Source organism: Perognathus longimembris, chromosome 2 (assembly GCF_023159225.1).
Source record: "Perognathus longimembris pacificus isolate PPM17 chromosome 2, ASM2315922v1, whole genome shotgun sequence".
NCBI lineage: Eukaryota > Metazoa > Chordata > Mammalia > Rodentia > Heteromyidae > Perognathus > Perognathus longimembris.
Genome location: NC_063162.1, coordinates 45,559,960 through 45,572,963, shown reverse-complemented (window position 1 = coordinate 45,572,963; position 13,004 = coordinate 45,559,960). Strand labels below are relative to the sequence as shown.

Genomic DNA, 13,004 nt, shown 5'->3' with positions numbered 1-13,004 from the left:
AAAATAAATAAAAGAGAGAAAAATACAAGAGACATAGAAGACTAATTTTAAAAAAAAGTAGAAGTCTTTGATGGTTTTCTAGTTCTGAGATTTGAAACCATTTTAAGGTTAGTGATCCAGTAACATGGATGAACTGAGGCAGAAAAAGATAAGTGAGGAAAAAATAAGGAGAAGGTCTAAGTTTGCTTTTAAAGCACATATTCTAATTAGCACAAGTGAAACCTAAAAGACAGGACAGCCCTCTCTATGCATTCATACCGCCCCTGACCTCTCCTGGGCCACAGACCTCATCAGACAACTGTTAGCATTGTGCTTTTGTAGATAAGTCATGATTTCACATTATCTAGGACCTGGGATGGGTTCAGTTGAGGCAGAGCATTGTACTCAAGCTCCTGTGAGGAGAGCTCACACCACCAGGCTGGATTGTACTTTAAGGAACTGTTGCATTGGGCACTGGGGTAAGTGGATGGGGCTATGGCTTCCCAGGCACAGAGGACAGACAGACAGATGATGAGCAGATGGGCAGCAGACAGCTTCTCCTACCCAGGAGACCCCCAGCTCTTCCTGTCCATTGTGTGAGGCGTCTGTCTTTGTGAAGTGCAGATTCCCCCTGGAGACCTCCACAAAGCCAGTGAAAGGTGTGTCTCTTTGCTCCTGCCCATCTGCCTATGACCACATTGAACCTGATTTCCGGGGCCAGGGCTGTCCTGGCAAGATCATAAAAGATATCTGGTTGCAGGATAGACAGTACATTGTGCTAGCCCAGGGAGGAGGGGCAGACACCATGGGCAAAGTTGTCCAATGAGACACAGCCTGGGGCTGCCACCCAGCCGGGCTCACACTCCTACAGCTTCAGCCCCAGCTTTGGATGCAAAGCCAGGTGCCCAGTCCTCTCAGGCATCTTCACTGCTCTTCTCTTTATGGCCCAAGCTGGTTCTCAGCTTGACCAATGAGTACAGACTCAGCTGTATGGCTCTAGGCTGGGCCTGTGGTTTGTAGAGGCCAGGTGGGTGGTCAGGTGCTCCGGGGAGGTAAACGTGAGCACATTCATGGCCATCCTTCCCTTTTTCCCTTCCTCAGACAGCTCCACAAGTGAGCCTTTGCGCTTGTGTCCCAAACCACAAGTTAGAATCTAAGGAGGTAAGCAGAGGCATCCGTCCACACAGAGATGTCAGGGCCAGACTTTCCAGCACCTGCCCCTCCCTGGAGATTCATTCCCTGTGGCAGATCTTGGGCCCTACCTTTTCGCTCATGCCAGCATTGCAGGCAGAACTCTGCTGCCTTTTCATTTGCCCATGTGTGTGGATACCAACCACCTGCTTCTCTGAGATACCTATCAGGTCTCAGACACTACTTCTGAAGGGAGTAAGACCAAGTCCCTCCCTTCAAAGGACTTTATAGAGGATCAAAGAATAACTTACCTATACATTCACAAAGATAAAGACTACAGCTAGTAATATTGATAGACAACTACCCAACACTAGGCACATACTAAATACTATACACATATTTAACCTCAGTGATAAATACAAGAAAAGATACCACTATGAAAAAGCAGAGGTACAGGGAGGTTAACCATTGTACTCTACACATACAGAAACTGGGCCCGTGGTTGGTCATGTGACCCAAGTTAGGCCAATCAAAGTCCTTTCTGCCTGAGAATTTTTGCTTGGGAACTGAAGGAGAAACTTCTTTTGTCTCTGGCCACGGATCTATGGGAATAGGAATCAGCCTCATGTTTCTAGTGACCAGAACTGGTCCTACAGAGCAGTCAATCAGAATTAGAACATCACAGAAAAGGGAGCTGGATATGAAGCTTGGGATCAAGTGGTAGAGTGCTGGCTTTGATCACAAAAACTCAGGGACAGCACGTAGGCCCTGAGTTCAAACCCCAGTGCTGGCACTCAAAAACAAACTAATTTTTAAAAATTGAAATAATAACTAAAGTACAGAATGAGATACTTGAGAAGGTTAGGTTAGTCACTTTTCCCCCAGGTCACAAAGGCAAAAGGGCCATGGTCAGGGCCTGAGCTCCAGCTGAGACACTAACACAGCTTGCAATTAGTCACACATCCATCAAAGCCTGTCTGTGTTACCCTGAGGATGAGTTGATTTTGCCACAGTCTTGACCCATCTGAAATTATCTTTTGGTCTGCATGAGAATACATTCATCCAGCTTCTTTATTCTCTTCAAACAGGTCAAGAGGACCCTAGCCTGAAGGTCAGGAAAGGCTCGTGGGTGGCCAGAAACTTTAGCTTTCTAAAGGGGCACCACTCAGATTCTCCAGGCACCCCTATGCATGAGTGTGTGTGTGTGTGTGTGTGTGTGTGTGTACACATGAGTGTGTGTGCATCCCCTCTCAGCTCTCAAATTCTGGATGGACCTGTAAGACAGGCCACTGCCTTCCTCCGTGCAGAGGGACTCTGCCCTGCCCCTCTTGCCGATCTGCCACCTGCCCCTTTGTGCCATCACTCACCTCCTTCTTGTTTGGACTACACAGCGTCTCTGCTGAGCTAGGCCTGACCCCCCAGCTCCTCACAACCATCTCCTCTGGGCTTTCTGTGGGAGGGCCTGGGGTGCTACCCTCTCCCCAACATTGGGCCTGAACCTGTGCTATCTTCACCTAAGGTCTCACTTCACCAGACTGGTTCCCATCCATCCAGAGTCCCAGAGTCAGGCACCCAGGTACAGGCATCAGCCGGAAGAGCGAGTGTGCACTAGCTCCATGCCACCTCACCCCCTCCTCCTTGCTTTCCCTCCTCTCTGCCCTATGGCTGGGAGGAGTGGCCCTGGAGCCCACAGGCCAAATGTGCCATGTAGCTATGTTCTACTTGCGTTCACGGTGGTCCTTTCTTTTAACATTTAAAAACTGGGGATTTAAATTTTCCATAAGTACCTTCTAAAACAAATATTTTTCGAAAGCTGAGTTTCTGAAATTCCTTGAGAAACCCATGTGCCTGTGACAGGATCATGTATCTCTGCATAGTGCTGTTGGCCACCCCACCCGGGGACACAGGGACACTCACAATGTTCATGAGGGTGAGGACGTAGTTCTGCACGTGCTCCCTGCCATGGAAACGAACCACCGAGTCATCCACTGCCAGTAGCACCTCAATGCTGTAGCTGCCTGGCTGGACGTGCCGCCGCTTTCGCTCTGGGTCAGCCAGCTGCTCCCCAACCAGGCCTAGCAGGTTGGGAAGGTCACCCAGGCCAAAGGCTGGAACCAAGACAGGAAAGGAGACATAATAAGAATTTAATGGTAGCCACACCCTACAGATGGAGGGTCCCTTTACTTAGACTCTTGGGAACAGTTTTTCAGGTTCTGGAATATTTACATAGCCTATGCCAATTGAGCACCCTAATCCAAAAATGTTAATTCTGAAACCTGTTGGGCATGAGGGACTCAATGGTGAGCCCACAGCTCAGAAAAATCCCTGGGAGAAGATAGAAAGGTTCCTCAGTGAGGAGGTCAAGGGGCAAGGGCTCGTCCCATGGAGCAGGAGAGTAAAAAATAGTCACCCCAGCATGCAAGCAGCAACTGGTTACATAGAAAACTGAACCAGACTTCTAGAAGCCCTCCCTGGCAGATCTGTTAAAGGAGTCCAAAAAGGACACCTGACTCATCCTAGGTCCCACAGTGGTGAATGGCATGATTCGCCTCCTCCATTACCACACCCTCTTAGGGCTTCTTAGAGTTCCTTCTTAGCAGCTGAGTGGAGCTGAGGGGGAGGAGCCCACTCTAAAAGCCCCACATGGATGGAAAATGCTGCTGCTGCCACCTCAAAAAACAGTTGGCACTCCCCGCAAACCTTGAATATTAAGTCACCACATGACCCAAGGATTCCACTCCTAGGTCCATGGGAATGGAACATATGTCCCCACGAAACTTAAGTGCAAGCATTTACAGTAAGTATTGTGAACACCCAAAGCATGATCACAAATAGCCCCAATATAGGAACCACCTGAATATGCATATGTGTGTATACAAATATACACACACAGAGGAATGGACAACTAACAGGTGGTGGAATATTACTATGTCATCAAAATGGGTGAAATATTACAGTATGTCATCATGTGAACTTTGAAAATGCACTAAGAGGAAGAAGCCAGTGGCTAATGACTCACATTACATGATTCCATTTAGAAGGAAACATTCTAGATAGAAAATCTACAGAAATAGGAAGCAGACTAAGGGTGGAGAAGAGAAAAGGAAGGTACTGCTAATAGGTACAGAGAGTTTTGTGGAGGTGATGGAAATGTTCTGGAATTCGATACAGATAAAATTAAATAGCACCACATTATCCCCAAATTGTTTAAATGATGTGTTTGGGGTTTTTTTAATCCTCAGGGCTTAAAAAAAATCACCACCACCACTACCATCAGTAGTAGCAGCCCTGAGCCCCAGGCTGGCTGAGAGCCAGAGCTCTAGCTAGCTATAAGAGCATGAGCCCTGTTCACACCCAGTTCTTTTCTTAGGAGGGACATAGGGGAGGGGAAGGAGTAACCCAGAGCAAGCCTGGATTGAATGGGGGGGGGGGGGCATGGGAGAGGCATCTGGAACACAGCTTGAGGCCAAGGCAGGGTTCAGGGAAGCCTGAGGACCTAGTATGGAATAGTAGGCCCTGTCTCTTGCCATGCTCTTCTTGGAGACCCAATGAGATGAGTGTGTGTGTGTGTGTGTGTGTGTGTGTGTGTGTATGTGTGTGTGTGTCTCGCGTTAGCATGAATATAGGTAGATGTGATGTGAATGTGAATGTGTGTAGGGAGATGTGTTAACAAATGTGGGGGGGATGGGCTGGGGATATAGCCTAGTGGCAAGAGTGCCTGCCTCGGATACACGAGGCCCTAGGTTCGATTCCCCAGCACCACATATACAGAAAAACGGCCAGAAGCGGCGCTGTGGCTCAAGTGGCAGAGTGCTAGCCTTGAGCGGGAAGAAGCCAGGGACAGTGCTCAGGCCCTGAGTCCAAGGCCCAGGACTGGCCAAAAAAAAAAAAACAAATGTGGGGAATGTGCAAGAGTATGTGAGTGTATAGAGGAGTAGGAGGAGAGAGCGTAGGGTACACGGGGTTGCTTGTGTGTGTGCTTGTGTATGTGGGGATGAGTATATGTGTATACTTATACTCCATTCAGGAAGCAGCCATCAAAGCTGTAGCCGAGTGTCAGTTCTCAGTAGACATGGAAGCCCTTCATGGCAGAGCCGGGGTCAGGCAGCCCCTCCCTTGACATAGCTCAGCTAGCAAGCAGTATGGTGGAGGCTCTGGTGCTGCCCAAATTTCCCCCAGGCAAACTGGGAGAAGGGCTCTGAGGTGAGGTGACCCCTTGATATCAGTCCTCCAGGATCCACAGCCTGCAGAGAGGAGGGCCACCAGGAATGGTCAGACCAGAAGAGAAAGAGATGTACAGGATGGGCCCAAGCAGAGAGGGGACCCCAGGATGAAGGGGACCCTCAAAGGCCAGCATATCCCGACAAGCCAAGAAGTGGGCCCAGCACACAGAGCAAAGCCTCCTCCGGGCTGCACTCCCCACCCCTGCCCCTGCTGGCTTCATCCGAGGTGCCATGTTCAAGAAAGCCTTCTGTTGTCTTTTTAACAAGGGACCAGAGATGGCCAAGCCCCAGCCCCAGCGGCTGGCACACAGGAGCTTCAGCCAGGTGCCTTGAAACTCAGACGGTCTGCCATGTTTCCCCAGACTCCAATTGCAAGTTCTTAGCTTCCTAGCGTTCATCTGTGTGGCCAGGTGGAGAGTCCACCTCCAGGCTCATGGTCTGGGGCCCAGAGTTCCCCAGGGCCCCACCTCAAAAGACCAGAGCTCCCCAGGACCTCTCCCCAAAAAGGGAGATCAAAAGGGTCTTTTGAGTTCGGCATCAGTGACTCAAGCTCAGGGACAGTGCCCAGGCCCAGTGGGGTCCAAGGGAGACACATCACTCCCAGTCATGTGGAAGGGATGGTGCCCCTCCACCAGCCAGCTCCTAAACCCACACCCGTCCTCTAAGTCTCCTCCCAACCTTTTGCTTCCACCCCCAGCACCACAGCCCCTTCCACTGCTCCTCTACCAGCAACACTTGGGGAGCAGCTGGGGCTCCAAGGGAGGCACTGTATAGGGGACACACAGCTTCCAGGCATTCCTTCTAAAGAGGCCCAGCCCTGCAGGGCCCTGGCACAGGGTGTGTCCACTCAGGACCAGATTCCACCCAGCCCTCGTCACTACCTCTTGTTCAAAGGGGCCTCATGACAAAGCTAAGTCTGCTTATGAAGCTGGCCCAAAGCAGCACCTGCCATTTACTCTGTCTCTTTCACCCAACCAAAGTCTGCCAGGATGTAACCCCATGAGCTGGCAACCGGGCACACAGCACCCCACCCCTTAACTGCCAGTGGTTACCTCGGTAACTCTCACAAGAGCTCCCATTTCTCAAGCCCCTGCTGTACTTCATGCTGCATGCTGGGAGTTTTCTATATCCCCTCATCAAGACAGGTAGACTCTTACTACTGCCACTTCACTGGCAAAGAATGTGAGGCTCAGAGATGTTAAGGCACTTGCCTCAGGTCACAAGGTAGATAGAATCAGAGGCAGGCTATAATGATGATCAATTGGGTTCCATGTGCCAGTGGCTCGCGCCTGTACTCCTAGCCACTCAGGAGGCTGAAGTCTGAGGATCACAGTTCAAAGCCAGCGCGAGCAGCAAAGTCTGAGACTCTTATCTCCAATTAACCACCAGACAACCAGAAGTGAAGCTGTGGCTTAAAGTGGTAGGGCTAGCTTTGAGCGAAAAAGCTCAGGGATCACACCCAGGTCCTGAGTTCAAGCCCTATCTCTTTCTCTCTCTCTCTCTCTCTCTCTCTCTCTCTCTCTCTCTCTCTCTCTCTCTCTCTCTCTCTCACACACACACACACACACACACACACACACACACACACAATGATCCATTGGGCCCCATGCTGCCTGAACACCACACAGCTTCCCAGAAGGGCCTCCACAAACCTCCTTGCTGGGACTCCAACAATGCACATTTGATTTTCAGGGGGGAAGAACCAATGGTAGTCATTCTACCTCTGCTTAAGCTCAGAGATAACTTGAACTCAATTCTGCGGCTCTCTTCCCTCCTCCCGCAGTATCACTGGAGCCCTGAGGACCATGGTTCAGGGCTACGGCTCAGGTCCTCTAACTTCTGCCCCCAGCCAGTTATAGCAGCCCCGATGAGACTTTTCTGCTGGACAGTGCTGTTTTACAGATGAGAACACTGAAATCATGCACTGAGAGCTCAAGGTCAAAGGTCACCCCAGAACCGTGGACATAAGTAGCACTCGGAGCTTCTACCCACCACCTACCTTCATTGTGAAGGTCCGCATGAGGCTCTGCCCACTCCTGCTGGACGGCTTCCCTGCGGTACACCACGTGTGTCCTCCCGCTGGCCTCCTCCTGCTGCTGTCCCCGCTCCAGAGGTTCAATGAAGTAGTCGGTGCTGCCAGTGCGGATGAGGCCTGCCTGCAGGGATGCGGTGAGCAAGAGAAGGCAAGAAGAGAGGGGAAGAGTGAGTGCCTGGCACAGGACAGGCACATGCAAATAGGGGAGCCCTAGGATTCTAGCAAGTTCTCAGGCAGAAAAGGGAGGGGAAGAGAAAGGGAGGCTTAGCCCATTGCAAGCTCACTGCTTTCAATCCCATTTTGTCTACATCAAAATATTACTTTCAAAATGATCGTGTATTTGGCCTTGGAAATAGAAACATAAAAAAAATAACCTTGGCCAAGCCTCCCCGAAAATGTTGTGCTAGCCACCAATGAAGACAATAATCAAAGAGAACAATGAAACATATAAATAGATGTGCGTTAATCTACGTGTGCCTGGGCACGCGTAGACACACGCCCACCCACGTCATCTCTATAAAGCAGAAGGCCAACCCACCCTACCACAGCACACGGAAAATAGCTGGCGATATTTAATAAATAAATATCTGTGGAACTGGTTCATTCATTCAACAAACGTCTATTGAGTGGCCACTGTGTTAGCAGGCTCCGGGTAGGCAGCTGTGAACACACAGCAGGGCCTGAGGGAACTCTTTATGAGCTCACCTAACCCACTCCATTCGAACTCCTTAAAAATAAAATTAAAAAAACAGTCACTAAAAACAGCTCCATTCCACCCGCTTCCCAGCTCAGCCTGCTCTGAGCTTGCTTCTCAGGGAAGCCCCCTGAGACCTCTGAACCCCATCCCAGCAACAGCCAGCCCTGGTCATGTCTCTTCATATTTGTAGGTGAAATTGAAAAACATCACTTTGGATCACACAACCAAGAGGCTGCCTCTGTTCCCCATCATAGACTCGGCGAGGAGGCTGAGGAGCACTCCAGGGAAAGATGGTAGCATCGCAGTGATGCTTCCCCAGGAGCTGCGTGATCAGGTGATCAGGTGATTGGGTGATTTTTTCCACAGTCTGTAAAAGCCCTGATGTGCTTTTTGTTTTGTTTTGTTTTGTTTTTTGTTTGTTTGTTTTGCCAGTCCTGGGCCTTGGACTCAGGGCCTGAGCACTGTCCTTGGCTTCTTTTTGCTCAAGGCTAGCATTCTGCCACTTGAGCCACAGGGCTACTTCTAGCATTTTCTATATATGTGGTGCTGAGGAATCGAACCCAGGGCTTCATGTATGTGAGGCAAGCACTCTTGCCACTAGGCCATATTCCCAGCCCTGATGTACTTGTTAAAATGGGTTTAAAGTACATCTGCCATGTGCCCTGGGCAGAGGGAGACAAGTAAATCAGGCCCAGCCTTCAGCTATGAGTTGATCAACTTCTAGAGGGGAGTCAAAGAGAAGGCATATCCTTCCCATTGCTGTGGCAGGTGTGACTAGACATCTACAGGTGGCTCTGAGGGTTAAGTATGTATGCATCAGGATCCTGGCTACAAGAGCAAGAAATTCAATCTGAACCCTCTAGCCCAAAGGAGCATGTGTGACAAATTTTGATAGGAGCAAGGACTAAAATAGAGGGACCCAAATGCCCTCTGCTCCTGTAGCACCAGCAACCTACATATGCTCTATGCTTACAGCACATCTCCACCCTACCCCTTGCCATCAGAGAGACCTTCCTTCACAGACTCAGGTACACAGTCCAACGAAGAGCTGTGCTTGGTCCAAGCTGTTATAGCACTGTGAAATTGGCAGCTGCTGCCAGACCCCTTCACCAGAAAGGCAAAGATGTGGGGACCTGAAGGACAGTGTCGAGGACCAGGCAGATCTTCAGGCTCAGCAGGAAAGGCTTCGCCTGGGCAAGAAGTAATGGCCAAATCCAAGAGCCTCCACTACTCTGGACCGCCAAGGGAAGCCTGTCTTTAACATTGTAGGCAGAAGGTACAGCTATGGCAGCTCTGTGGTTGCACCGCTTCCATTTCCTTCTTGTACCCCTGTCTGATCCCCAGTGGGGGCTGGTCCTGCCCCTAGGACAAGCAAAACAAGAGACCCTTCCGGTACAGGCCTGCCAAGGCCAAATTCACACAAGCAGGCTGGCCCAGGCTGGTGGTCTATGTCATCTTGGTTCCTCGAACATCGTGAAGCCACCTGGCAGAGAATTCCCTAGAGAAGAAAGCAGAAAACTTTGGCCAGTCTGCTCCTCCTACACTTGCCTCTTCACCAAAGCCTGCCCCTATTCTCGAACTTGTTCAGTGGACGGCACAGAGGATCCTTCAAACTCTGGCATTCCCTGCTTTATGCCCTGATGAATTCACATGGCTCACAAGAGACATGCAGCTTCCAGAATGATCTCGATGATGTAGAGCCAAGCTGTAAGCCACAATCGTGGACCACAGACCTTTCAAGAGCATTGTGCCTGCCCCAGTCCTGAGGCTTCCTGCCTAAACAAGAGAAGCAGCCAGGAAGCCGCTTTTGCTTGAATGCCTCCAGTGACAGAAAACATCCTTCCCCAGGATGCAACATATTTTGTGTAGAGACACACCAACATTTCATTAAGCTGAAACACATGTTCCTACATTTTACCCATTATGAAGCCTATTATCACTATCACAATTAATAATAGTGACTATCCTTAGGTTTGCATATATTATATTAAAGTATTTCATCTTCATAGCACTGTGATACAGACACTAATACTAGACTCATTTCATGGATGAGTAAATAGAACTCAGAAAGATTTTTTAAAAACTTTCCCCCAAGTCACACAAGTATCAGCACTATAACAACACATGATGCTTAACCACTAGGTTATGTTGTCTGGAACCCTCTCCGAGTCTGTGTCTGTCCATGAGGCCATTGGGAACAAAGGAAAAGACCTTTTCTGGGCCTCTGCTCTGCTCTGAGCTTGCAGAGCAAAGATGCTCACTTCCTACCTCTGGATAAAACCCTCCTATGGAAGCCACCCCACTTCCACCACAGATGGGAGAACAGAGGAGATTCAGTACAGCGGCACGCGCCCATAAAATGAACAGAGCAGAACATCCATCATCTCTGCTATGTAAGAGGCTTAGATTAGGAGGATCACATTTCCAGGCCAGCACAAGCAAAAAAAATTTTTTAATTTAAAAAAAAACCACCTTCATCTCAATGAAAGAAGCTGGGTGTGGTAGCACAGGCCTGCATATCTTCTCCATCATGACAGGAAACAAATCAACAGGAAAAAAAAGAAGCGGGGGGAGGGGGGGAAGAAGGGAGGGAATTGCAGTCAAGGCATATGCCTTGGCAAAATAACCAGTGTGTACAACTGTGCTGGAGGCATGGCTCAGAGGTAGATTAACTCCCTAGTCAGCATGAGATCCTGATTTCAAACCCCAATGTGGCCAAAATAAAAAGGCATGGAAGCCAAGCACAGACGGCTTACACCTAGCTTCTCAGGAGGCTGTGATCTGAGGATCCTGGTTTGAAGCCAATCTAGACAGAAAAGTCCATGAGACTTCTAATTAACCACCAAAAATCTGCAAATGAGCGTGTAGCTTTAGTTGTAAAGCACTGGCCTTGAGAGAAAACACACACACACACACATACACACACACACACACACACACACACACACACACACACGATCACAAGGCCCTAAGAGTCAAGCCCAGTACTGGCACAAAAGAGAAGGGAGAGGAGAGAGAGAGGAGGAAGAGAGAAGAGAGGACCTCCCCAGCAGACTCCTTAACCCTCAGCCTAAAAGGCTTCTTGGTCCTTGGACACACACATGCTCCTCATCTCACCACCATGACACCAGTGGGTATCATACGTGGGTAGGGTCAACTGCCCCACCCCCATGCCTCCTGAGGGAATGCCATAGATCTGTCTCCCTGCCTCAGTTAACTGTTAGAACAGGCAACCTAGACCCAGCAACCAGGGAAGGAATTTCTCCCTTTGTTTGTGACCATAGGTCCCTTGAGCCTTCAGGCATCAAGGACAGAAGCTCCTCAGAGACTGTCCTTGTCCCTTTTATTCATGATGACTACAGCGTGTCCAGCTCTGGGCTCTCTCCCCATGGGGCTGAGACTTCCTTCTGGTGAGGGGATAGAAAACTGGCCTGGCCTAGCAGCTGTGTCCAGTTTTTATTAGCCTTTGTCAAAACCTACCTGGGCAGGATAAGCCTGGCCCCTTTCCCAAGGACCTGGGTCTCCCCTCTGCATAATAAGAGGTTTGGCCCAAGTTCCCTTGAATCACTGCCCTGGCCAGGAAACCCGGCACCACGCGAGGCAGACAGACTGGCAAGCAGACCTCCTGGCTCCCTGCCTCCTCACCAAATTACTCCAGTCTCCCAATTTATGAGATGTTTATATTTCTGAAAAGTGGTAGCTAATTTTAAAGTACTAAAATCAAATCAAATTTCTGGATAAGGGGGAAAAGAAATTCTGATAGGCTGGAAAATAAATGTCAACTATATCTCTTCCATACCTTCTTTTCTTTCTTGCTTGCTTTTTTTTTTTTTTGCAAATAGTACATAAGTAAGAAATATGTACTAGAGAGAGCTTCTTCATGCACTAAAACAAAATAAAGAACCACTCATTACAGCCAATGGAGGCTTTCACACCACATAGGCCTCAGCCAGTCCCTCCCCGGATAGAAACTCTCCAACAGGCAGGCCTGGCCACCCAGCCTTGTCCTCAGTTCCCTTTAATGTGGTTGCTTCTCAAGTGTCCTTCCTGGAAGGGGGGGTGGCTGATGAGGAGTGGGGAGTGCAGCAAGATGGCTTGAATTTTCCAGCGTAACTGGCGACATCATTTCAGTGACCAAGGCCAACAGCCTCTCCAGTCTCTTCATCCAGGGGCCTCCAAGCCATGCTAAGTGAGTGTTTGCCTTGTAGGTTCCCCTCAAGGAAAGCCTCTAGGTCCAAGATGAAATCCCAGGGGGGCTGAAGAAGGCGTGGCTTAGAAATCACCTTCATGTCCTGCTGTGGGGCCTAAATGGAGCATGTTCAGGTAGTCCTTAGAAGTAGTCTACAGTCAGGGCAAGGACACAAGATTTTAGTAGATAATCAAAGCCTGATTAGTTTGAAATTTGTACATTTGTGAGCATGTGTATGTGTAAGCATGTTTATCTAAAACTACATGAACATGCATGTAGATTAGGGTTCATTGAGCCAACAAAGGAATCTTCAGGAGGGCCATAGGCCCTAAAGATTGGAAAATGTTCTGTGACAGTGAAAATGCAAGCTTAGCTGAGGACAAGGCTCCATTTGTGCCTTGTCAGGCAGTGAGCAAGAACCCAGCATGCAATCTAACAGATGCAAATAGCTTTGACACCGTTGCTACTAGCCGGGGTATCACTGGTGGCCAACACTTCTACTCAGGAGCTACTCAGCTCAGGAGGCTAGCTACTCAGGAGGCTGAGATCTGAGGATGGTAGTTCAATGTAGTCCGGGCAGGAAAGTCTATGAGACGCTTACCTCCAATTAACCACCAAAAGAAAAAAAAAAGTGGAGTTGTGTCTACAAGTAGTAAAGCACCAGCCTTGAATACAGTGCCCAGGCTCTGAGTTCAAGCCCCATGACTGAGCAAAAACAACAACATCAACAACAACAACAAAAAATCCACA

The 13,004-nt window shown here is 49.2% G+C and overlaps 1 protein-coding gene across 1 annotated transcript in view; it reads right to left on the bottom strand.

The window, feature by feature from the left end:
• Positions 1-13,004, bottom strand: part of Adamts14 (ADAM metallopeptidase with thrombospondin type 1 motif 14) — a 65,166-nt gene that overhangs the window by 36,197 nt on the left and 15,965 nt on the right. The window contains exons 3-4 of the mRNA XM_048338951.1: positions 7,333-7,489; positions 3,028-3,218 (exon numbers count right to left, since the gene is read on the bottom strand). Of these exons, the coding sequence (XP_048194908.1) occupies positions 3,028-3,218; positions 7,333-7,489 (348 nt within the window). The remainder of the gene's footprint in view (positions 1-3,027; positions 3,219-7,332; positions 7,490-13,004) is intronic.